General features: G+C 40.6%; 1 protein-coding gene across 1 annotated transcript; it reads left to right on the top strand.

Annotated features, from left to right (window-relative positions):
• The first annotated feature begins 300 nt into the window (after nt 1–300).
• On the top strand, nt 301–27208 carry asl (argininosuccinate lyase). Its single transcript, XM_052035658.1, has 14 exons — nt 301–526; nt 621–710; nt 2975–3169; nt 4663–4746; nt 8016–8072; nt 9037–9134; nt 10775–10852; nt 12713–12790; nt 12960–13012; nt 13672–13734; nt 15829–15943; nt 19221–19305; nt 23306–23365; nt 27075–27208. Exons 2-14 carry the CDS (start codon nt 696–698, stop codon nt 27183–27185), a joined length of 1092 nt encoding a protein of 363 aa, XP_051891618.1. The 5' UTR covers nt 301–526; nt 621–695; the 3' UTR covers nt 27186–27208.

Raw genomic sequence — 27208 nt, forward strand, 5'->3', positions numbered from 1 at the left:
ACTGGAAAGAGTAAAAGGTGATGTAGTGTGCAGTATTTCCAGAGATTCCATCATACAATTGCAACTATCCTGCCTCGTTTAACGTTGCCCTAAAATCCAACACTTAATTAGTAATAAATGGAAAATGAAAAGAAACAAAAGGCTTAAATATACTGTGATTTTTTTTCTCTCTCTTAGGGCTCCTGGCAGTATCTCAGAAGTGTGGGCAGCGCTACTTTGGGAGGTGGGTGTACCCTTTCAATCCCAGTTAGCTGCCTTGCCTGCAGTTGATATTGCTTCCAGCACCGAGCTCCTTGAGTACAGGGTACAAGTGGCGCCGATTTGCAAAGGGATTTGCCCCGCAGAGAATAGGGGCTGGACTCAACATTTCACGTCAGTTTCCAGTCGGTGCGTCCAATTATGGACTACGAATCCCAGCAGTCTCTGTCGATGGTCGTTTATTCCGGTTCCGGGCACTGGGAGTTTCTTGGTTGAAATCGATTTAGTCGGAGCAGTGGCAGAGAGTCGCGATTGGTAGTGTGTGTGGGTACGTGTTTAGCAAGAACCCGTCCGTCCAAAGATCGGCGAGGTTTACTGAACCTTTTTGGTCGTGTATGTACTGACACTCGTTTACTCCACAGGCAGAAACAGGATTCCTTCGCCTACCTGGGGACCTACCTCTGCCTCCTTGGAGACCTTGAAGTTCTACACCAGAAATGGCCAAGCCGGAGGTAAGGTGTTTCCCTAAACTGTTCAATATAGGAACCAAAGCTTCAGTAGGTGCAGTAGAGATAATTCCTCCTCTTGTGATATTCCCCGTTGCTTGCTTTTGGTTTTCTGTCTCCTCCTCTTGAGATCTGCCCCAGGACGGTACAGACTCGTGGGTCGCTATCCCAGCACGGCACAGGTGGCCACCGTGAATGTTGGAAGACAGGTTCACCAGCTGAAACATCACCTTGCAGTGTTGCCCTGTTCAGCGTTAACTGCCTAGAATGGCAGCAAGTGTAGACGTGGTGAACATTCGTCCTAAATTAATTTCAGAACTGCACTAAGATGCTTGGAACTGCTTGAAAAACCTGTATTCTGCATTCCGACCCCCCGGTTTCTATTCTGTAATGTTTATATTGCATATATTTCCCTGATTTTACTTTTCCGTCAATGTTTGCATCATTTGCTTATGTCAGACTGTATCGCGTCCTGTGCCGATGACACGTTTAAACTTAAGCTCTCCTGCCTTACCACACAATAGTGCTTTTTGAGCTGGGGCAAAACAAATGCAAAATGAACGCAGATTCCATAGCTGTGCTCTGTCCCATGTTCAACGCTTTTTCTCCGTGTCCTTCCCCATCTGTTCAAGGATGTGACTTTCATATAATTAAGCCACTGAAGAGGATTGTGTAATGGGACATTCCAATATGTTGCAATGCGTGTTATTTTTTAAGAAAGTTACCGAGAAGCTGCAGACCATTCTCGCATTAGATGGTTAGTATTTGTACATACTAAGAGCAGAGATAAACCACTCGGCCCCTTGAGCTTGTTCTGTCATTTAATTGCGTCTTGAACAGTGAAATCCTGAACCACCACAGTACCATTTCACCCCATTGCTTATCAAGAACCTATCTACTTCTGCCTTAAGAAAATTCAAAAACCACCCTTTGAGGAAGAAAGTTCCAAAGACTCACTACCCTCTGAGGGAGAAAAAGGTCACTTCATCCCCCTCTAAAATGGGTGAGTTATTCTTAAGTGGTAATCCCTAAACTACTTCTCTACTTCCACATTGTCAAGATCCTCCAGGGTCTTGTACTTTTCAGTCAAGTCGCCTCTCAACTTCAAAAGTCCAACAAGTACAAGACTAACCTGTCTGTTCCTCATACTAATCTAGTGACCTCCTTTGAATTCTTTCCAAAGTCCTTCCTTAACTGAGGAGACCAATGCTGTACACAGTACTGCAGATGTGGTCTCACCAATGCCCTATGCAACTGAATAAAACCATCACCTGTCCAACTATTATAAAATAATCAAATACCATGACTGTAACATTCCAATATCCCCATTCCATATTTTATGAACTTTTCTGTAGGACTTCAGTGACATGTCATTAAGATATAATATACATGTGAAGGGGTGTTAGCTTATTGCATAATACTAAATTTTGCATGTTTCATATATAGGTTGCATATCTTTCATTGAAAAATATAGTTTTATGAAATAAAGTAGCAGAAAATATACATCTTCACGTGTACATGATTCTCAATGAAACTCCATTACAGTGCCAGTGACCTGGGTTCAATTCCAGCCGCTGTCTGTAAGGACTTTGTATGTTCTCCCCGTGTCTGCATGGGTTTCCTCCAGGTGCTCCGGTTTCCTCCCACATTCCAGAGACGTACAGGTTAGGAAGTTGTTGGCATGCTATGTTGGCGCCAGAAGTGTGGCAGCACTTGGAGGCTGCCCCCAGAACACTCTACGCAAAAGACGCATTTCACTGTGTGTTCCTATGTACATGTGACTAATAAAGATATCTAATCTTATGTACACCCTTGTTTAAAATTTACTGGAGTGACATTGAGGAATTCTAGTCCTAATTTATTGTCTGCGTTTACTCTGTAACATGAATTAGAGTATTGCACACAATTTCTGCTTCCCTGTAAAAGACAGGTTTGCATTAACACGTCACCTTTCAATATCTTGGATCATTCCAGAGTGGCCTACAGCTAATGAAGTATTTTTTAAGTGTATCGTTGTAATATAAGAAATGGTGATTCCCAATCATAAGACAATGTTACTGAAAATAATGAGAAAGTGTAGATTTTCATTTTTTAAATAAATGTTTTGATTCAATTTAATGCACTATATGTTGCAGTAACTGACCTGCATTTAGGCTTGAACTATAACCGTGGAAAGTACATGACTTGATTGATTAATAAGTTGTTCACTTAAGTTTCTTATGTTTTGCAAGTAAAGCATGTAATAAATGCAAATTATTTTGTACCTATAGGGTAATAAACTATGGGGTGGAAGATTTGTAGGAAGCATTGATCCAATTATGGAGAAGTTTAATGCTTCTGTTTCTTATGATCAACGACTGTGGGCTGCGGATATTCAAGGAAGCAAGGCTTATGCCAAGGCTTTGGAGAAGGCTGGGCTGCTAACAAAATCAGAAATGGATCAAATTCTAAATGGAATGGACAAGGTAAAAAAAATATTTTGCAATGATCTGGATTAACTATCAAAGTCAAGAGGTTTACCTTCCTTCAGCTATATTCTGTATCCCAGTAACTATTTGAACTAGTGCATAATAAAAGGTCTAATGATTAAACAATTCCATCATGGAGTCAGATGGAATTTTTGCTTGCTTTTGTCAACCCTTAGTTTTGTTGCCCCCATTTATTTCAATGGGTGGCAAAATCCTGCATTGGGGATAACACGGGTAGAAACCCTCACTTATTGTCTCTCTGAGCTCAGTTTTATTAATTCCATCTCAAATAATAATAGTTCCTGTCACTATTCAATGTATAATTGAGCATAAAATCGGCAAACCAGTGTCTCAGGGCTTTATCCTTGAGCAATGCCGTAGGAGGTCAATTTAGTTCACAACACAGCCAGCACAAGGCAGGACTAATGGTTAAAACATTTTCTGCACTTCTCCCATTTCAGTTGTACAGCTTAAACCAAATGAGCTATGGGGTGAAAGGATTGTAGGAGGCGTATATCCAATTATGGAGGAGTTTAATGTTTTTATTTCTTATGATCAATGAATATGTACTGTGGATGTTCAGGGGAGCAAGGTCAATGCCAAGGTTTTGGAGACAACACATTCTCAGACCAAGTCTGATGAAAAATCTTGATGTTTGATTGCACTGAGTTTGGGTCACAAATCCAGAATGAATTTTTGATCATTCTTTCGTGCATTGAGATCAACACTTTCATTTTTTATGCATCTTTGAGGCTTCCTAATTTACACGTGGCTACTGCAGTCAATTTTGTTTCTAATCTTGCTCTTATTTGGTGAATCTTTTGGTTTTTTTTTCATTGATTTGAATATTTTCTAAGCTTTATGTTCATCATTAGAATGTGCCTGTTAGTTAATAATTCACAGAAAGGTGATCAGCAGGTAGTCATAGAATCATACCCAACAGAAACACCCCACCAAGCCTCTTTGGAAGACAAAAACTATCGGTCCCTCTTACTTTTCCATAGACTTATTAATGTTTCCAAGTACATATTCAACTCTTTGGAAGTTACCATTAAATCATCTTCTACCACTTCTCCAAGCAGCGTATTTCAGAGTACAACAACATACTGCTTCAAAAAGTTCTCATCATCTCCCTTCATTCATTCCAGTTACCTTAAATCTGTGTCTTTTCTCTACTGACTATCCTGCTTTTGCAAACAGTTTCTCGTTTTGTTTATTAAAATCCTTTGTAGTCTGTACATTACTATTAAATATCCACTTTAAAAGCCTATGATCTGAGGAGAAAATCCTATCTTTCATGTTTGAATCTGTTAAACTTAGCTACCACAGAACTATAAGTGAGGTATTTGTTTTCTTTTTTAAAAAAAAATACCAATATTAGTGAAAGTCTCCTTCTTTTGCAAGGGGAAATGGGACTAATTTTTGTACAATTTTACTTCATAATTTATGACATTGAGTACTTCAAGCTTTTGATTTCAAACTGTTTTAAGATTTATGAAGAATGGAGCAAAGGGGCTTTCCTTATCAAAGAAGGAGATGAAGACATTCATACTGCCCATGAACGAAGACTAAAGGTAAGGTGACCACAAAACTGATCTTCTTCAAAGTTCAGGGATTGTTTTGAAGAAGGATTCAATGAATGAATATTCACAGGAATATCTGGATATAGTTTAGGAAGTGCAGTTAGAATTTATAACCAAGATTACTTCTACTCGTGTCCACATTCTGTCTGGTTCATGACCCACAGGAATCTGAAATCATTTGCTGGTGGTTGAACCAATCTGCACAACCCTAATCACTACCTCAGTATAGCAACACTATGGTGACTTTGACCACTTTGCACTACAATGGACTTTAGTTTTTTTTTGTTCTAATTGTGTTCTTTCTTGTAAAAATTGTCTATGGTTCATGGTTAATTTACGTTTTTTCTTGTGAATGCTGTGTATCTGATACTTGCAGCAGCATCACAGGCACATAGTAAGTTTTTCACTGCTCCTGTGCATACATGTACTTGTGCATATGACAATAAACTCGACTTTAGAACATATACTTTGTTATTTTTTCCTAAAGTAATCATTTGAACAACTTACTTTTCAAAACTTCCTTCTGCACAGAAAAGTGTATGGGCAAATGGAAGAATTAGAGTTTCAGTCTTGGGGACAGTCTCAGTGAAAAATTACTGACTGGGATATGTGTTGCCACATAGGTCAACAAATCTGTTACCAAGTAAAACAATCATTAATCCTTTCCAGAAGTGGTCTTTGGTAGTCAACATAGCTCAGGGTGACTGACTCTTAATGGTAGGCAAATCCTGACTAGCTTCACTTGCTCATTCTAATAGTTTCATTGTTGGTGAAGTCCCCATAAAATTTATTGCTAAGAATTCTAAGCACTGAATTTATAGTTATTGGTTAGCAAAGTGGGCATTGCTTAGATTGTTAATTCCTTTAGTTGCTGTTCTCTGAATAGATTAGATGCTTTATAAATGAGCTTGTGTATGTATTATTGTTAACTAACCTTAAGAATTAAGGTTAATTAACTATTAATTTTGTTATGAAAATGGCCCAAAAGATTATTAATATTATGTCTGAGGAACTGCCCCATTTACTTAGCGTTAATGTTATTCAACAAAATCATTTCCAAAAATTCAATCACATGATCCTATTTTTCATCAATGATGATTTATCTGAAGTGAAATACAGTAATGACCATTTTGGGTTTTGGTATTGTGATTGGGCACCTTGGGGTATGAATCTCCCTTGCATCCCAATGTAATTTCCACATTAGGGGTACATAGGATGATGCATTTCCTGTGTATAGAAGTATCACAGTGAATCTTGGACCACATTGTCATAGGCTGGGTTGGTCATTGTTGAGCGTTCCTGGGAGAACCAGGTCTTTCCAGTTCAATGCTGGTAAACTGTCAGAGAAGTCCCTTATTTACCTTTCATCCTTTTCCCAATTCTGCCAAGGTCTCTAATTAGTTCTCACCCATCACTTTCCATGTCCTCGGCATGATCCCTATTGTTCTACCCCCACCTCCAATCTGAAAAGCAAAGGCTCCTGATGACTCTCTTTGCATCGACCCATCACCATGACTGTAGACCTAGTCCATTGCATAGTTGAAAGCTTAGATGATTTTTATTCATTCAAGAGATGTGTGCATTTGTAGGCATTAATTGCCCATCCCTAGTTGCCCTTGAGAAGGTGGTGGTGAGCTTCCTTCTTGAACCACTGCAGAATACCCAGAAAGCTTTTATGGAGCGTGTTCTAGGATTTTGATCCAGTGATGGTGAAGGAACGGCGATATATTTCCAAGTCAGGATGGTGTGTGGCTTGGAGGGCAACTTCCAGGTAATGGTGTTCCCATGCTTTTGCTGCCCTTGTCCTTCTAGCTGGTAGAGGTCGTGGGTTTGCAAAATGCTATCTCAGGAGTTTTGGCGCACTGCATCCTGTAGATGGTACAGACTGCTGCTACTGTGTGTTGGTGGTGGAGGGAGTGAATGGTTGTGGATGGAATACCTATCAAGTGGGCTGCTATGTCCCATATGGTGTCAAGCTTCTTGAGTGTTGTTGAAGCAGCACTCATCCAGACAAGTGGAGAGTGTTCCATCACACTCCTAACTTGAGTCTCGTAGATGGTGGACAGGCTTGGGGAAGTTAGGAGGTGAGTTATTTGCTACAGGATTCCTAGCCTCTGACCTGCTCTTGTAGCCACATTGTGTATATGGCTCCTCCAGTTCAGTTTTTTGGTCAATGATATTGATAGTGGGGGATTCAGTGAAGGCATTGCCATTGGAGGTGATAGCTGGATTTTCCCTTGTTGGATGTGGTCATTGCTTGGCACTTTGCAACACGATTGTTACTTGCCACCGATCAGCCTAGGCCTGGATATTGTCTAGGTTTTGTTGTTTTTGTATGTGGACTACTTCATTATCTGAGGATTTGTAAATAGTGCTGAATATTGTGCAATCATCAGCAAACATACCTACTTCTGACCGTACGATTGAAGTAAGGTCGTTGATGAAGCAGCTGGAGATGGTTGGGCCTAGGACACTACCCTGAGGAACTCCTGCAGAGATTTTGAAGGAACTCTGTTAGTGGCTTCAGGCCTATGTTTTCAAAGCTGAGGATTTGTGACAACTAACCTAGAACAATTCTCAAATCCCTTGGAGTCCGCCATGAAGAGTTAAAATACCCATGGCTGTTGGAGGTACGTGAATCAGTGGGTTTAATGGTAACAGAACTTATGCCCATATTCCAAGGAAAATCTGGTAGCCAATTGGGAATCCCTTCCATTTAGATAACTTACCATGCCAGGTTACTTGTATACCATGGCAGATTCAATTTCACATCTGGGAGAGTTCCATGAAATTCCAAGCCAGCAGAAGAAGTGTGAGTCTTGACTTCCCCGGGTCTCTGCACGATTTCCTGCTTCCGGCACCTCCTGGAATGCCAATTTTCCCAGACAGTCTCATTGCCAGGAATATTGGCATCACTGTTACCTGTGTTATCTATTGACTTGAACAAATGTCAGCATACTATTAAATGTCTTTTAATTAGATACATTAATAAATCCATGTGTAGCATGAGCTGTCTATTAGATTTTGTTGGCAGTACCTTATTTTAATATTTCCCTTTGTCTCTCCTGGGTCAACATTTTGGGAGATCTGCTGGTATCAGTGTAAAGTTACAGTCAACATCCTGTATATAATCCAAACTCTAACCATTATCCATCATCTAACTATAAAGTCATTATTTAACTATTAGTCAGCAGAAATTGTAATCTACTTCTGAGGGTTTTCTACCAAAGATGTTATTGCAATGTACTTTTTTATTTCAGGAACTGATTGGAGAAACTGCGGGAAAATTACACACAGGTCGAAGCAGAAATGATCAGGCAAGTTGAATTCTTGCGTTACACTGAACAATTTCTGGCTCATAAGGCTATTATATTCTTGCCAGTTATCTTTATTATGTGTCATTTGATCCACCAGTGATGTCTGTAGTCACTTTGGTGTTGCTGCTTCCTCGGGCAAAGAACAGAGCTAGACCTTACCAAGATCATTTTTTAATTGAAGGTCATATGCCAGTATCTGGTGTACACAACAGTGTATCAGATGTCATACCACACGGTACATTTTTATACCCTACCATGCCCATAGTTTTTCCTTTATTTATTCAATCTAATCATGTAACTTCTCACTAAGGAAAATAATCCTGCTGTGTCTCTCATCTATTGTTTGTTTTTTCTAGTAAATCTACACCCTTTTGATAATCCCTTTCCTAAAGGAGTGTTGTGTAGAACTGATTCCAGTGCTCTACCTGAGGCCTAACACGTGATTGATTTGAATCCTTGATTTTCCATCCATATCCCAAGAGTTCTGAGGTGATCTGAGGCACCTGAACTGAGCTAAATAAATGTTGCAAAGACCATGGTTCACATTTGAAGACCATCTTGGTTTGTGTGACTGAGTTGCCCAATGCTGATTGCTTAACTCACTGATGGAAAGGTTCAATAAATATTTATGGTTTGGACACATCTTGATGAATTGAAGTATACAAGTTTTGGTTAATATTTTAAATATCACTATGTGCATATGCATGTACTTTTGTGTGTTTTCTACTTTTACCAGTGAGCAGCCCAAGTTTGCTGTCTCTTGCTGGCATGCAAAGGTACCTTTTGGAAACAAATGGTCACCAGTTGTTACTGCAAGAGATCCCAAGGTCTCCTAAAGATCAACATTTGCTCACAGTTTGCAGTGCTTGGCTTTCTGTACATCCGTATATAAGAATCCTGATTGATTTTGGGGCAGCTCTGCAACTTTAAGGTGTAAATAACTATGCAATGAACCATTTTACAGTCGGTGACTGATCTGAGAATTTGGCTGCGAGATGAAATTCCTGTTCTGATGGGCCACCTGCACATGTTGATTAAAACAATGGTGGAGAGGGCTGCTGTGTAAGTTTTTTTTATTCTGTCCTGCACTGTTGTTACCATCTAAAGACTATTAAATAATCTGCGCTGGTAGATTTATGTTGTGACTGAAATGGTATGACATGTTAGACAGAATCTCTGCTGGCTTCAGCATGGAAAATATTGGTAATCCAAGTAGAATCTTCCATTTAAAAATTAAGATTTTTTTGGCTATTTGTGTTTTTAATTAATTAGAAGTAATATTTAAAAAGAAAAATAAATTATTTAATTCCATTTATGTGATTGTAAGTGGGAGCTGCCAGTGCTGGCTGTGGGGCCTCAGGATTTGATGTCTAAATGTCCTGGTCACTGCTCGCAGCCTGCTCTGCTCACAGGGCAGCTGTGAAACCAAGGCCTGGAGGTTGTTGGGAGGCACGTGAGTGCAGGCTGAGCATGGGTGGTGGGTTGGCCCATACCAGTAGCTTTACCATCACAGAGTTCCACACAGTCAACAGACATTGGGTCACCATTGATCAAACACTTAAATGGACCAGCAACAAAATATACCAGTCACTAAAGAAGTTCAGAGGCTAGACATGCTGTGACTAGTAACCCATCTCCTGGCTCACGAAACCTTTTCTAACATCTACAAGGCATAAAGAGAGGAGCCTGCTGGAGTTTATTTCATTTTCCAGGTTAAGGCCAGTTCCAAAATATCCATTTCCTCGTTATCATCTAGAACAAAGCAGCCCATGTGGCTGATATTTAATCCTCTCTGTTAAAATCCTTCCATTAGTGACACAGCTATAGCATGTACTGTTCACAAGATGCACCCCTGCAATGTGCCAAGGAATCTTCAACACCACCTCCTAAGCCCCCAATCACTACCACTTAAAGGGACAAGGGCTAGAACAACATGGCATGGCAATGTCGCCAACTAAAAGCGTTCCTTTCTAAGGTGCACATTATCCTGACTTGGGAATATGTGTTGTTCTTTTATTATCATGGCAGATAAGATGATGGCTTACTGCCTTCCACTCAAGGGCATTCACGGATGGGGAGCTGATGATGGCCTTGCCTTCAAATTCAAATACATAATTTAAAAAATCACCCAATAGTTGTTCTTTTCTGAAGTGTTCACTTTGATGAGCAGAAAAGAGGGCTGTAATCAGTTTTTGCCCCAGTTCTCTTTTTGCCAAAAGTTTCAAGAAAATAAATCTTATTCTGAAACTATATTGCCATGAGCATCTATTCTATAGACATGATGTGTCAGTGGCCTGTTTTCAAGGAAGGCATCAAAACATTTGGTCAGCAACTATGTTCATGGCTTCCACTAGAGGTCATTGGATAATTACATCCAGTGGGTTCACCGAGTGTCTGTCAGTGGGCATCCGGTTGCCTCAGCCCCTCTTTCTTCATATTTTATGCTTGTCCAGGCTGAATATACAAATAAATCTATATATTACACTTAAGAAGCTTAAATAACCCCAAATAAAGTCTATTTAATCCCTCATGCCCATTCCTCTTGCAATCTATATCACTTTTGGACATTCTGGTCAAATCATGTTCTTTGTGAAAGGTATCAATTAAAGAAAGTCTGTTCCACAAACCTGTGACTCTGTTCCTACATTGTTAGAATACTTTCTGTTCCACGGCAATAACTATATATGTCTGTTGTTTTCCAGAGAGATTGACATCCTTTTTCCTGGTTATACTCATATGCAGAGGGCCCAGCCAATTCGATGGAGTCACTGGATACTGAGGTGATCCCTATTTTCACTAGTGTGAACCATCTGAAAAATAGAGGACTCGTGGCCTCTAAATTTCATGAAGTCCATGGTTAAATTTACTTGCATGGATAAAAATAAATATTTTACCACTGTTCTTTGGGTGATGGACTTGCACTTCTAAATATAATGTTCAAATGCTAACTGTGATATCATGGGTTTATCAGAAGGTTTGCAAAGAAATAAGGTAAACTTGTACTGAAAGGTTTTAATTTGCTGAAGATAGTGATTTTTTTGAATCATAGTATGCTGATTACTTTGATTTTTAAAACACTCATCCTTTTTTTTCACAAATTCCTCTGTGGCCTTGCCCTTCCTCTCTCTCAAACTTTTTACAATGCTGGAAACATATAAGACTCTCCAGTTCCAGCCTCTTGCACATGAATCCATTTTCCTAACTCCAGCGTTCAGGTATATCAGACACCCAGGTCCTGACCTCTGGAATTTGCTCACTAAGCGTCTCTGCAATTTTTAAAAATCCTCCTTTCTTTGTTTAAGAGGCTCCTTTGAAACTCCTATCACTTTTCATATCACCTTTCGTAATATGTTTCACTTCCGCTGATGTTCCTGTGAAGCACATTGGGATAGATTCATTAAAAGCACTACTCAAATGCAAGTTTTGCACAGAGGTGTTCTCTATGTCAAAATATAGAAAATGATATTTAGTGATAATGAAAGCCAGTTTTTAATTTCCAACTTGAAAACTGTTTTGCGAGGAGAGGTGTTATTTTCAGAGTTAAAGTGAAAGATTGGACCAGAAAAAATACAGATAAGCTTAAAGGAAAATTGGGCTGTGAAATTTTATTTTGACTTGCTAAGCGTGCAAGTGTATAGTCAGTCTAAATGAAGAACTCTGAATTTTTCATACAGTTTACAAGTCATTGCCTTTTACTGTGCTCACTTTCGCATCAATTTAAGTTCTGGTCAGATTAAATTTCTAACTATAACTAAAATAGAAGACCTTGTGTTTCTTGAGGTATCTTGGCCATTCATTTGCAGCTGTTCTTGTACAATAATAAAAATAGCTGGAGATTATGCATGGTAACAAACTTGCTTCTAGAAAATTTGGTATTCAGTAGGTTGGGCAACATTTGTGGAGAGAGAAACAGATTGATGATCTTTCATCAGAACTGGCAAAAGACAAATTTCAGGTTGCTTAGAAAGAGGAAAGGGGGGAAAGGAGTTCTTTGGCAGAAGATATTAAATTTTAGAATTGATGGTTCAAATCAAACAGTGTTGTAATCGGACAAATATGGAAACAAAAGCTGGGTCCAGAGCAGCAATAAATGGAAATTTCAAAATCATCATCTGAAGTATTACAGAAGCTGAGTTTAGAAGACTCTGAAGTACCCCTGTGATAAGTTCTGTAGAGGGTATTACACCTGCACAGAAGTTATTAAGTTATTACAAAGAAAGCTGAAGAAATTAATGGTGTTTTTACCAGAAGAGTTGCCTAATCCTAAGGGTGGGGATGGAAGGGGGAGTGGAAGAGAGAGGTTCATCAGATGGACGTAAATTCTTCCTGTGTGCTGGCTGACAGTAATCTCTGAACCAAACCTACTAAAAATAGATTAAAAGATCACCACCTGTCACTGGATTGCTGCAGAATGACAATGATCAGACTTAAAAAGAGATGCATTGGCCTTAAAGTGCTGTGAAGTATCCTGAAGTTGTTAAGTGTTTCAATGGAAATTCTTTAATTAAATGCCAAAATATTGACCATCGCACTAAAACACAAATTATTGTGAAATTATTATGATTTGAGCATTATTTAAAACTCCTGAGGTTAATCTGTTGTTGCATTTTGTTCATTGAACATGTCTTCTGTACTTCTAGCTATGCCACTGCCTTGTCTCGTGATGCCGAGAGACTGGATGAAGTTAGGAGAAGAACCAATGTTCTACCATTGGGAAGGTGCTATATCATTCTGTTATCTCCTGTGACTTTCAGAGTAGTAAATCATCTTAATTCTCCTATAGTAGGTTAATTTACTGATCTCCCCAGATCCAATTTGTGCATCAGTATATTAGGATCAATTAAGAATGGACAATTGATTCATTGGAATTACTATTTTAATTCCTAGTGGTGCCATTGCTGGAAATCCTTTTCAGATTGACAGAGAGTTTCTTCGTAAAGGTAAACTTTTAAAATTAAAGAAAAATATTGAAAATTGTTTAATGGAGTCACGAGATTCTGCAGATGCTAGAATCTGGAGAAATACACACAGAATGCTGGAGGAACTCAGCGGGTCAGGCACCATCTGTGGAGGGAAATAAACTGTCGACGTTTTGGGTCGAGACCCTTCATCAGGACTCTTGATCGCGACCTGAAACGTCGGCTGTTTATTTCCCTCCATAGATGCTGCCTGACCCGCTGAGTTCCTCCAGCATTTTGTGTGTGTTGAAAACTGTTTAATACTTGGTTAAGACTGTACAAATTACTGATTGATTAACCTGATTTATTTTTTCTTTTTTCTTGCAACAGTTGAAGTTGTTAGAATTCCTAATTTGTGGTCTGAATCTTGCTGAGAGTGGCAGTAAAACTTTAGCAATAATTATGAGCTGGAACAGAATTAAAAATCATCAGCCATAATTTGGCCATGATGGGAGAAAATGAAAGAAGTCTTACTGATTCTTTTTTGAAAGAAACCTAGTCTGTTATATTAATTTCAGAACAAATCCTTTCATGTACCTTCCCTGTATTTTAAAATTTCTTAGAATGGGGATTTTTAAAAAAAAATCTGTCAAGAACCAAATCACCTGTGCTGACTGTTGAACTGCTTGTTTCACTTTCAGAGCTGCAGTTTGATGCAATTAGCTTGAACAGTATGGACGCAACCAGTGAGCGAGACTTTGTTGGCAAGTGCTATTTCTTTCACAAAATAAACAATCTGTGGATGATTTGTATGGAGAGTAAACACAGGATTTACAAATGTAACATTAGATCAATCTGAACCCTCTTAGTTTTTACAATTTGTTGACCTCTTTGGTTTCAAAACTCTGGTCTTTTTTTTCAAATCCCACTGTGGCCTCTATCCTTCCTGTCTCTCTAACACCCTCTGGATGTGGAAGGCTCTAAGTTTGCCTACTTCCAATTCTGGCTCCACCAAAGATTGTTCTACCTTCAGGCACATAACTCTAAACACCTGGCATTTACTCCCTAAATTTTCTTCTCTTTTACTTTTTACTTTTTTAAGGCACTCCTTAAAACCCACTTCTTCAATCTTACCTCTTTTCTTTCAGTCTTTTTACTTGTTCCTGGGTCATTAGATCATGTTGAAGTTTCTACATTACAGTTGTAGTATTGAGATATTCCCTTCTTCAGTATGTACCTCTGTGTGGCATACCTTCAGAATACAAACTTAAATCAGCTGTTACTGCCACAAATATTGCACTTGAGTTGCTGCTTGACATTACTAACAAGAATAGGATTGGATCAGGGGGGTTTTGCCTAAGATCGTGGTTGATGGGGAACAGCTTTGCCGAAGCATAGTGTTGGACCAAGTAATAGTCTGTCTAACATGGGGATTGGGTACAATAGGGACAAAGTCATGTTGTGACCACTTCCATAGGTTAGCAGGATTGCAATAACAAAGAAAGCATTAAGAGAAGTATTCAGTTTGAACAGAGATTAATGATATATTTCAAAGATTCAACTGTGAATAGACTATTTGAGATATTATACAGAATGTTTTCTTGAGATCGTTTTGATAAATGCTGCTAATTCAAGGAGCCAGAATGATGTGAAAGTTGCTTCTGTCTGAGAAACTGTCTGAGAAAAGGATATTAGTGTAAAATCAAACAACATTATGAGGAGTTAAGTTTATGAAAGATAAAGCAAGAAGCAAGTTGAGGATTGTCATGCAGAGGGAAAGTGAAGTTTCTTGGAAACTTGCTGTATGAAGAAGAAGAAAAGTGAGAGTCATACCACTGGGAGAATCTCAGGGGTAAGTTGGTGGATCATGTAGAAAGAATACAGACCAAAAATAATACTTCAACCTAAACCATAGGGCAAGGATGGGGTCAGGTTAGTAAAATGCAAGTTTGAGCTGATGATGATCTTTAAATCAAATTCTCAATTAATGAAATGAACTTCCAATTTGGATAGTGGAGGCAAAAATCCTGGAATTACTTCAGAAGAACAATAATCAGTAGTAGGTCAGGCTGCATCCTTGTTCCCTTCAAAACTGCCCAACCTTCTGATTTTCCACCCTTGTCAGTTTTCCAGAAATATGAGTGTTTGACACTTGCAAAGAAAATTACACATATTCAACAAAAATCCCCACAAATCATGCAGCTGCTGTTCATGCCAGTGTTTAGGGCTCACTCAGTACTCCTCCCTTCCTTCCATATATTTCTCTATCAGCAGGGGCTCTGTTGTCTTCTCCAGATGTTTTCCATTCTCCCATTCAATCCATTTGTACTTTTCATGTCAGTCACTCTCTGCAGCAGTGAGTTCCACGTTCTTGCCACTCCCTAACTAAATGTTAGAAGGTATCTCCTGGTAATAGGTAAAATGTGGAATTATTTCGCTGACAAGTTGGTTCCAGTGAAACCATTTCCCCAGTGAGAATTAGCACCAGGGAACTGGTTTTGAAAATGTTTACAAATTTAGAAATTATGATTTTGATTCATAATTTAAATAGTTAACCTGATTATGCCCCTGATTGACTCCAGCAATCATCCTTGTTGGACCCTAATATCCATCCCTTGTCACTATAACCAGTCACCCAAAACTCCCATATCTCTCTCTCTTTTTCCCTCTCCCTCCCTCAACCACACCCCCCCCCACCCCTCCAAATCGATTTTTCTGCTGTAAGGCACCATGTTTTGTCTGTTTCCTCATAATTAAAGAGCAGAAGATGTGAAACCTCCGGTTCTATGATAAATATCCAGCAATGCTTTTCATTACAATAGTTTACATTCTTAACAAATATCTCTTGTTTATTAAAGTTGAGATTCTGTTCTGGTGCTCCATGTGCCTGATACATCTGAGTAAGATGTCTGAGGATCTAATAATTTACAACACAAAGGAATTTGGATTTATAACACTGTCTGATGCCTACAGGTAATTCAATAATCAGTGATTTAATCATTCTCTCATTATAATTCAGTAGCCGCAGAATGAATATATTATTTGTTTGGGTGGAGTGTCTGTTTTATCTTGAATTAATTGTAGATTTTCTGAGGTTGGAGGGAGATGCAGCTGAAATCTGTAAACAGCGTGGTTTAGTGCAGCTGGAAATGCCTCCAGAAACAGCAACCTGAGTGAATGAACAAAACTATTTTGATGAATCATTTGAGATAGGAGTTTTCAATACCTTTTTGTTTCTAATGTTTATGAATAAATATTGTGTTTCATTAATGTGATCCCTGTGATAGCTCTGAGGTTTTCTGACTGCGTGCAGTTGTTTATGTTCCTGTGAGGTAGTTTTTTTTCTCTGCAGGTGATAAATTGTCACTTTACCTCTAAGATGATTACAGAAAAGCAGTGGTAGTTCACTTTCTGAAAAAAATATCAGCAGCCCACATCAGAATAGATGGTAGAGTGCCATTTTGTGTTAGGATTGACAGAAGTTTGGAAATTTCTACTGCAAATGGTTATTGAAATGAGGGCAATTGTTAATAAATAATCTGCGATTGATAAGAGGGAAAGGCAGGTATGGGGAGTGAGGTTACAATTCAGTCACAATCTCGCTTAATGACACAATAGGCTCAGAGCCAAAAGGCCTATTTCTGTTCCCATGATTGTTGGTAAGGAAAGCTTGATGAGTTCGCCTTCTTGCACAGTCCCTTAGGATTGACAGTGACTTGTTTTCACTCCCTTTCTATGGATTATGACATGGCTGATGAGGCCAATGTAAAACCAGCAGATGGGATGCTTGGTGTGGGGGATGGGGGTGATGATAAGGGGTTAGTTTAGGAGATGGGAGTTTCTTCCACTCTCTACATTGGCTTTCCTTGTGCTCCCAACAAATGGACGTCCCAGATGCTCTTTCTCCATTTTGATTGATCACATGCCAGGGATTACCACAAGTTGGTGATGATGTTACGTTTTTTTTAAGCAGATGTTGAACTCATCCTTGAAGTCTTTCCTCCGTCTTCCTGGTAAACTCTTTCCATGATGGAGCTTGGAGTGGAGTGCCTGTTTCAGGAGCCTAGTTTCAGGCATGCAAACAATGTAACTCACCCATCAGAGCTGGCAAAATGTAATTGGAGCCTCGATACTGGTTTATCAGTCTGGGACAGTGGGTTTGGAAGATTCTACAGAGACAGCATGGGTGGTATCTTTCCAGTGCTTGAGCTCCATGTCTTTGAAGCATGCAGGAGAACAAACTTCATGGTCTTGTGGTAGATCATGAGTTTTTTTGTTGGGTTTGAACTCTTGGCCTTCAAACACTTTTTTCCTCAGTCAGCCAAATGCTGTGTGCTGGTGCTCTGGAGGCAGTGGTGAATTTCATCACTGATGCCTGGGTTTGCTGAGAGGTGTCTTCTGAGATCTAGAAAATGGTTGACATTTTCCTCAGTCTCGTCATGGATCTTTATCATCAGGGGGGATGTTAGGAAAGGTCCCACTCTTGCAGGTGTTTCATGTAATGCAAGGTTTGTCAATCACTTCATTGAATGAGTGTATGATGGCTTGGAATTTATTCATCCCTTAGATTAGCTGCTCTCCAGATGGAAGGGCATGTTGATTCAGCAATGCGATATGGATAGATTGAGTGATTGGATGAAAAGCTGGCAAGTGGAGTTTAATATGGGGAAGTGTGGGGTGATGTGGAATCAAAAACCAGATTATTATCGAAATGGAGAGAGACTGCAAATGAGCGAAGTTCAGAGGGATCTAGGTGTTCTAGTGCATGAATCACAAAAAGTTAGCAGATCTAACAACTAGATAAGAAGGCAAACAATATTTTGGCTTTTATTGTGGAGGGGTTGGAGTTTAAGAATAGGGAGCTTTTGTAACAGTTCTACAGGGTGTTGCTGAGGCCACACCTGGAATACTACACACGGTTTAGGTCTCCTTACCTAGGAAAGCTCATGGTAGCATTGGAGGCAGTCCAAAGGAAATTCACTGGCTAATTCCTGGGATGAGAGGGTTGTTCTATCAAAAGAGGCTAGACAGTTCCAGTCTGTATTCCTTAGAGCTCAGAAGAATGAGGGGAGATCTTATTCAGACATATAACACCCTAAAGGGGCTTGACAAGGTAGATTTTTTTTGTTTAAGTTTCTAGTATCTACAGTTTTTTTTTGATTTTCATGGTAAATGTTGAGATGTTCCCACTGGTGGGAGAGTCACAAACAAAGGGATATAGCTACAAATAAGGGGTCAGTCATTTAAAACTGAGGTGTGTAGAAATTTCTTCTCTCAAAGGGTAATGAATCTCTGGAATCCTTTGCCCTCTGAGGATGGTGGAGGCCAGATCATTAGATAGATAAATATTTTAAAGATCAAGGAATTGATGGTTATGGCACAGAAGAGGAGTTCAGGGCAGTGTAGATCTGCCATGATCACAGTGAATGGCAGGGCAGGGCTAAGGGACCTACTCCAGCTCCTTATTTTCTTGTGCGCTCCTGTGGGAAGCTTGTTAGAGGGGGGTACAATATTGCTGAGTTACCATTAGGACTACTGACAAGCTCTTCAGTTCTTCATTTGATATTTGCATTTGAAAGTCATTTATATTCTTCCTTTCTTGGTCTGCCAGTAGTAAACACTGAAAGTGAAGCACACCAAAATAGATCATTTTAGGCAAGCCTCTTGGAGTCAAAGGACTTGTATGTTGGCAGGCTGAGTACCAAAAATTATCTTGCCATGGAGTTTCTTTGGAATACAGTTACGTTGGTGAACTGATTCCTCAAGCAGGAACCAGATGCTGATTCTGCCATGCATTCAGCTAAGAGATGTGTGTGTGCATGGATGGATGGATGGACTGTGTGCATGAGTGTGAGAGGAGTGGAACGTGTGTGTGTGTATGCATGTAGGGGTTTCTGTGTGTGTGTGTGCATGTGTTCAGGTTTGTACATGTGTGGGAGATGGAGTACATGTGTGTGGGGTGGAATGTGCACATGTGTGAGGGGGTTTTGTGCACACTTGTGTGGGAGCGACCTAGGTGTGCATGTGTTGGAGTGTGAAAGGTAGAATGTGGGGTTGTGTACGCATGCACTTGCAGGGGTGGAGTAAGTGTGTGGGTGTGTGTGTGTATGCATGTTTACATGTGTTCAAGTTTTGGGTATCTGTGTGTGTAGGGATGGGCAGTGTGCTGCTATGGTGAAGGAAGGGGACGTCAGCTGTGTACCTACCGTTTGGGTGATTGACGGTGCTATGAGTTTCCTTGTTCTTTCAGCACAGGGAGTAGCCTGATGCCCCAGAAGAAGAACGCCGACAGTTTGGAACTGATTCGAAGCAAAGCTGGCCGTGTGTTTGGGCGGGTAAGGATACTGTGTGCAGTGTTACTGCAGAGCCCCATTGGCTCAGCTCTCCCCTCATTCTGCACACACCCAACCTTAAAAACAAAAAAATGAGAAAAATCTGACAAATTACCAAGAAATTGGGAGGTTAAGGCACTTTGCCAGAATTGTGCAGGATCTGACCTGGGAATGTTTAATGATGTTACACACACAGAGAAAGTGCAGAATATTCTTGACTTGGTGCTGTTGCCTCACTCTCTTCTATAAGTGTTTGTGGACTCATTCACTCATGTGAAAGCTGGAATTATTCACAGAGAAAAATAAGGCTGCCTCAGTAGTTTGCAATTTCCTGACCCTTTTCTGTTCGGATGACATGGAAATAGCTTTTTGCCCCCAATTCTTTCCCCTCTTTTTGCTGGAGTGAAGGTTCTCAGAGGCCCTGTCTTCCAGTACTTTTCCAAGTGTCTTGTTTTATTTATTGTAAGAACCTTAAGAATAATTTTCAGTTTGCTATTCAACCATTGAAGGCATCACTGCTGACTTGGTCCTTGTATGAACTTAGTCCTGGTGTGAACTTTCTGGTAAATGTCAGTTTAATGGCACCACAAGTATTTATTGTTCTTCTTCCCCTGTAGCTTCACAACTGTCGGGGGAATTTTATAACTGATGCACTCCCAATTTTTTTCAGTGCTGCTAAGTTGCATGTCTGAAAGCCATTCTTGCCCATTGTTGTATTTCTGATGGTGTGTCAGCTGTGGCTCAGTTGGTATTGCTCTCATCTCGAGTCAGAATGTTGAGGGTTCAAGTCCCTCTCCAGGGTCTGACAGTCCAACAAGGTACTGGGGGAGTGCTGAACTATCAGAACTGCTATTTATCAGATGAAGTGTTAAATTAGTTCCCTGTCTGCCCCCTCAAGGACTGCACACTATTGATGTCCTGTATTGATGACCAATATTTAGTCCTTAATCAATATTATGGATTTTTAAAAGAAAATTAACTGATCATTATCACATCACCTTTTTGCTGTACAGAAATTGGTTTACACCTTCCGACACTATAAAGGGACCTTAGTACCTAAGGAAAGTAGAGAAAATGCTAGAATCTATTATTAACTTTGCACTTAGAAAATAATAATAGGATTGTGCAGTGTCGGTGTGATTGATAGAAAGGGTATTGACTCTAATAAATCTGTTAGAGTTTTTGAGGTTGAAACAAACAGAATAGATAAGGGGGAACTGGTGGATGTGATGTACTTCTATCCCACTGTGATAAGACTATTGAACGGTTCCCTTGTACAATGAGATGGACTATGACCTCACAATCTACCTTGTTGTGACCTTGCACCTTATTGCACTGCACTTTCTCTGTAGCTGTGACACTTTACTCTGTACTGTTATCATTTTTACCTGTACTACATCAATGCACTCTGTACTAACCCAATGTAACTGCACTGTGTAATGAATTGACCTGTACAATCAGTATGCAAGACAAGTTTTTCACTGTACCTCAGTACAAGTGACAATAATAAACCAATACCAATATTCGGATTTTAGAAGGATTTTGATTAAGGTACCACACAAGTGATTATTATACAGAATTAGAGCACATGGGATTGTGGAATGGATCGAGGATTGGTTAATGGAAAATAGGACATTGTAACTGGGGGGATGCTGCAGGAATCAGTGCTGGGGCCCTAGTTGTTCACAATCAATATCAATGATTTGGATGAGGGATCGAGTGTAATATATACAAGTTTGCAAATGATACAAAGCTGGGTGGCAATATGAAATGTAAGGAGGATGCAGAGAAGCTTCAGGGTTATATAGATAGGCTATGTGAATTGATGAGGGGAATATGAAGTGGTAAAATGTGAGGTAATCCACTTTTGTAGGAAAAATAGAAAAATGGCATACTTTTTAAATGGTGTGAAATTGATTCATGTACAAGGACACTCAGATCTCATTGAACACCTTCAGTGAGTTAGCATGCAGATATAGCAAGCTTAGGAAGGCCAATGATATGGTGGCCTTTTTCCCAAAGAGGAGAGTGAAGACATCTTACAGAAATGGCCCTGTAGACTGGTGGCCCTGGTGAGATGCACTGGACTGTTGTGTACAGGTCTGGTCTCACTAATTAAGGAAGAGTATTCTTGTGAGAGAGGGGGAGCAATGAAGGTTCACCAGATTGATGTATGGGGTAGGTCCTACGAGAAGACATTGAACAGACTGCCTGTGCATTCTAGGGTATTGTTCTTCAATGCAAGGCCCACAGGTCAGTGGCAGCTTCCATTGATCATGTGGAACTCCCTGACTAATTGCTTATATTTCTAGTTTGTGTGGGTGAATCGTGATTGTTACGTACCAGCAACAACAGAAACACAAAGAGCCATGTATAAGTGTTAGAATCTATTTATTAATAACTACTTGTAGTGATAAGAGAAATAACAATGTTAGATATTAAACATTGACCCCAAAAATAAACTCAGTGTGTGTGTGGCAAATTCCCAAACCCCACGTCTAGGAATAGTTCTCAAAGTTCAGTTCAGCAAGTCATAAAGTAGAACGATGAGCAGAGGCTTTTGAAAACCACAGTAGAATGTAGAGAGAAAATTTACGGAATCCACAAGTTCCACGATGGAACCCATATGACACCTCAATCACAGATGATCTCCGTTGCTTTGTTCCGAAGTATCTGCCACACCGAGGGCACTCGATTCGTGGCTGCCCACAGATATACCTGCTTCCAGTACAGGTTAATGACAAAGTGGACTCCACAGATTGCTCCAAAAATCCATATGGATTATATGGTGATAGTCACAGTTATTGTTCTTCATCCATAGACACAGAGACCAGCAGTCTGTCTCTCCCTCTGCCTCTCTTTGTGTGTCTCTCTCTTCCCCCCCCCCACCCCCGTCTCTCTGTGCAGCAGCCAGTACACTCCAGTGATAGTTTTCCTTCCACTTGCCAAAGTCAGATAACACCACACACACTACTACACTACTGTCCAGCTGCCTTAAAGGGACATTCACCAAGTAGCAACCTGGCTCCTAACATGATCAGCAACAGGATGAGGTGTATGGACGGAGTGCCATAGGCACAGGGCTAGGTGTGTGGTCAGAAGTTGGGCTGGGATCAGGAGCTGGAGACCGGATGATGGCTTGTAATGTAGACAGTTGTGCACAGGAAGGGAGAGGGTGTAAAGGCTGTTGGGAGTAGCTCAGAGAATTGGGGGAAGGAGGGGAGGAAACTCTGAAAGAAGGAATTCAGGGATAGACAGAACTGCAGGTAGGAGGGTCAAGGGGAGGGTGGGTGAGTGGCTGGGAAGCAAGGATGGAGGTAGCAGGCAAGGGCACCCATGTTTGAGCCCATGTGTGTGTATGAGAGAGAGGAGTGTAAGTGCTGTTGCACACTTTCCTGTTTCTTTTGTAACAGTAATATTGTTTCATTGTACAAGTGGACCTTATTTTTAGTTACACAAGTTATTCTGCAAATTCCATCATTAAAAAGTAATAAAGCATTTGTTAAATTAGTAGTTAATGTGGCTGTCACATTGAAAGCTTTTGTTTTGGCAAAGATGAGAGAATGGGAGATGATCTCATTGCAATGTTACGGGGCGGATGCATGAACAATGTTTCGCCGGGTCAGGGTAACAAGAACAAGAGATCGTGGGCTCTTAATATGGGCTCAGTCATTCAGGATAGTGAATCTTTTACGTCTAGGGTAGTGAATCTTTGGAATTCTGCACCCAAGAAAAGGCTTAGTCACTACATATATATTCAAGACAGTAATTGATGGATTTTTGGATATTAAGGGAATAAATGGAAATAGGGTTGGTACAGGAAAGTGGCACTGAGGGAAAAGTTCAGCCAGGATCTTGGAATAGGCATGAGAGGCTGAATGGCCTACTCCTCCTGTTATTTCTTTGTGTTCTTGTGTTCTAAAGTGACAAGAGATACATGACATTGTAAAAATTGCTTTTTAATATGTCTTTAATTAAAATATTTTGTTCTTCCCTTTTACAGTGCTCTGGATTTTTAATGAACCTGAAGGGACTGCCAAGCACGTACAATAAGGATTTGCAGGTAGGTGGTGCATGTTTCAGGATGTGTGTCTCACTATCCTTCAGCAGTGAAGTTTCAGAAGTTCATGCCTTTTTTTTCCTAAAATTTTTTTCAGCTTTGTTTCAAAAAAAACAGGAGGGGCTTGGGAATTTGGTGGTTCAGGGTCTGGGCCGAGCAGAGGGGCGGGTTGGCTACGTCAGGGTTTGGACCTGCGTGTGGGGAGTGGGGTTGGGGTGGGTTAAGTAATGGAATTTATCTGAATGGGATCCCAGCTTGGATTAGTTATCAAAACCTGGTTGTTCCAGAAGTGACCAGCAATGGATTCTCCTGACAATGCTCCAGAAGAATGATTTGCAACTGGAAGCTTTGGTTTAAACTTCCAGAGTGGTGCAAGGTGACTGAAGTGATCACAATTGCTTTCCTTTACCTGGTGCTGAAGAGACAGGGCTATGTGACTGCATTGACTTAAAAAATTTTCAATAATGTTTCATAATATCTGAAACACTTTAATAACTTTCAAGACATGAGTCTCACACTATGACTGTTAGCAGTAATGTGTCTACAAGTACCTCAAACCTGGTGTTTCAAGATCAACCTGTAAGTTGTCTACTTCCTGTTTATGGAACCTTGCTATGGATAGTGTACAACGTGGCTGCTGCTTTTACTGATACAACAAGTCAGAAGTCATTTATTGGAAGGCGAAAACCTTGAATATGCAGAGATGTGGCCAGTCACCCTATAAATACACTTATCACAAGGTTCATAATACTTCACCATCATCATTTCAAATGAACTTCATTTGACATGCCCACAGTTGTATTTTATTGCATTCTAGTGAAAAGAAAAGGTTTACTTTGTACACTACGAACGTAGTGTAGCAGTTAGCGTAACGCTTTACAGCGCCAGTGACCCAGGTTCAATTCCAGCCACGGTCTGTAAGGAAGTTTGTACGTTCTCCCGTGTCTGCGTGGGTTTCCTCCGGGTGCTCCGGTTTCCTCCTACGTTCCAAAGACATACGGGTTAGGAAGTTGTGGGCATGCTATGTTTGCGCCTGAAGCATGGCGACACTTGTGGGCTGCCCCTCAGAACACTCACGCGAAAGATGCATTTCACTGTGTGTTTCGATGTACATGTGACTAATAAAGATATCTCTCATCTCATACCAATCTCTACTTTAGTGATACCACTTTGCATTTTCCCTTCGAGGTGTCATTAATAATAAAAAAAACAAACCCAAGTCATAAGGAATGAACTGAGAAATTCCTACTAAGACGGAAGGATGGTAGGGTAAAGGGACCATGGTTGACAAGAAACATTTAGTCAAGAGGAAGAAGGGAGCATTCTTAAAGTTTAGAAAGCAAAAATCAGGCAGAGCTCTTGAGAATTATAAGGTAGCCAGGAAAGAGCTTAAGAAGGGACTTAGGAGAGCTAGAAGGAGACATGAGAAAGCCTTGGCAAGTAGAGTTAAGGAAAATCCCAAGGCATACTATCCTGACCAGAGTGAGGGTAGGACCACTCAGAGATAAACGGGAAAATGTGCTTGGAGGCGGAGGAGGTAGAGGAGGTCCTTAATGAATACTTTGCTTCATTGTTCTGTAGGGAGAGGGACTTTGGTCAGCATAGAACAGGCTGATGTGCTAGAGAATGCTGAGGTTAAGAAAGAGGTAGTGTTGGAGTTTCTGAGAAACATTAGGATAGATAAGTCCCCAGGGTCAGATGGGATGTACCCCAAGTTGCTACGGAAAGTGAGGGAAAAGATTGCTGAGGCATTGACGATGATATTTGTGTCCTCCCTGGCCACAGGAGTGGCACCAGAGGTTTGGACGATGGCAAATGTTGTTCTGTTATTCAAGAAAGATAATAGGGATAATCCTGGGAATTACAGACCAGTAAGTCTTACATCAGTGGTAGGCAAGCTATTGGAAAGGATTCTTAGGGACAGGATTTATGTGCATTTGGAGAAGCGTAGATTTATTAGGGATGGTCAGCATGGCTTTGTGAGGAACATGTCTTGCCTCATGAGCCTAATTAAGTTTTTTGAGGAGGTGACAAAACAAATTGATGAAGGTAGAGCGGTGGATGTGTTTATGGACTTTAGTAAGGCATTTGACAATGATCCCCATGGTAGGCTCATCGAGGAAGTCATGAGGCATGGGATTCATGGAGACTTGGCTATGTGGATTTGGAATTGGCTTGCCTACAGAAGGCAGAGGGTGGTAGTAGATGGAGAATATTCTGCCTGGAGGTCAGTGATTAGTGGTGTGCTGCAGGGCTCAGTTCTGGGACTCCTGCTCTTTGTAATTTTTATAAATGACTTGGATGAGGAAGTGGAGGGATGGGTTAGTAAATTTACAGATGACACAAAGGTTGGAGGTGTCGTGGATAGTGTAAAAGGTTAGGAAGTTGTGGGCATGACACCTGCGGGCTGCCCCAGAACACTTATGCAAAAGGATGTATTTCACTGTGTGTTTCGATGTACATGTGACGAACTAATAAAGATATCTTAGCTTAGGTTGTTGTAGGCTGCAACAGGATATAGATAAGGTTCAGAATTGGGCAGAGAAGTGGTAGATGGAGTTCATTCCGGTGAAGTGTGATGTGATACCCTTTGGAAGAACAAACTTGAAGGCAGAGTACAAGGTTAATGGCAGGATTCTGAGCAGTGTGCAGGAACAGAGGGATCTTGGGGTCCAAGTCCATAGATCCCTCAAAGTTGCTACGCAAGTTGATAGGGTGGTTAAGAAGGCATATTGGTGTGCTGGCCTTTAGCCAGGGGATTGAGTTCCAGGGCCATGAGGTAATGTTGCAGCTCTATAAAACTCTGGTTAGACCACACTTGGAGTATTGTGTTCAGTTCTGGTCATTCTGTGTTGCTCTTCCTGCCTATCTATCTACAGGAAAAATCTGATAATCCAACATCTGATTGTTTGGAAATCCTGATAGTCCAGTATTTGGCTCACTCGTTAGTCCAGATATGACCTGGGGTCCAGACTGTGGGCCGAGTGTGTGGCTGAAGCCGACATCAGGATGCAGAACACTGGGGGTCAGGAACCTGGGTAGATCTGTAGCCAGAGCCGGGGTCTGCAGTGCTTGCATATTTGCTGCTCCCTTTAAACTCACCAGGTTGGCTGGGAAATTTATTGTACTATCATGTAACATGTAACAAAACAGTGAAATAAAAGTGTGCTTGGGTATTAATAGGAGAAACATGCAAGTTTAATTTGTGTTTTTCTTGTGATTGTTGCTTATCTGATGATATGTGCCTGTGATGCTGCTGCAAGCAAGTTTTTCATTGCACCTATGCATACATGTAGTTGTGCATATGACAATACACTCCACTTTGACTTTGAAGTCTGTTCGTATGGCACCATCAAAGTCCCAAGGGTGCCAGATTATAGAAGTTTCCCATATGCAGCTAAGGGGAGAATCAGAGTTGATTGTTTGTCTACGGTTCCCAATTACATTGTGTCAAGAAGAAGGCTGAGGAGAGTAGCCCGTGCAATCGCAGCAGGGTAGGCCATTCAGCCCATCTCATCTGTGCCTGGAACTATGCAAAACCCTTTTCCACTTCCTTGCCCCCTTCCCAGGGTTGCTTTATTGTATGTTGACTAAAAACTAACCGTTTTGGAAGGGAACTGGTGAGGTTGTGGGATGGGGAAAAATTGAAGGAAAGACAGAAGAACGCATTGTTTTCTGGCATTGACGATGAAAATCTGTTTCATTTACTCAGGAAGATAAGGAGGGAATGTTTGAAGGCGTCGACACCATGATCGCAGTACTGCAGGTGGCAATGGGCGTAATCTCTACACTACAGGTAGTAGTTTGCTCCTCTAATCATTGAAAGGTTGTGTGGCACAGTGGACT

The sequence above is a fragment of the Pristis pectinata genome, chromosome 21, assembly GCF_009764475.1.
Source record: "Pristis pectinata isolate sPriPec2 chromosome 21, sPriPec2.1.pri, whole genome shotgun sequence".
NCBI classification, from domain to species: domain Eukaryota; kingdom Metazoa; phylum Chordata; class Chondrichthyes; order Rhinopristiformes; family Pristidae; genus Pristis; species Pristis pectinata.

Coding starts and splice junctions, on each gene's coding strand:
- asl (XM_052035658.1), top strand. Junction 10,853..12,712: donor TGGAGTCACTGGATACTGAG/GTGATCCCTATT, acceptor CTGTACTTCTAG/CTATGCCACTGCCTTGTCTC. Junction 15,944..19,220: donor ACACTGTCTGATGCCTACAG/GTAATTCAATAA, acceptor TTGTTCTTTCAG/CACAGGGAGTAGCCTGATGC.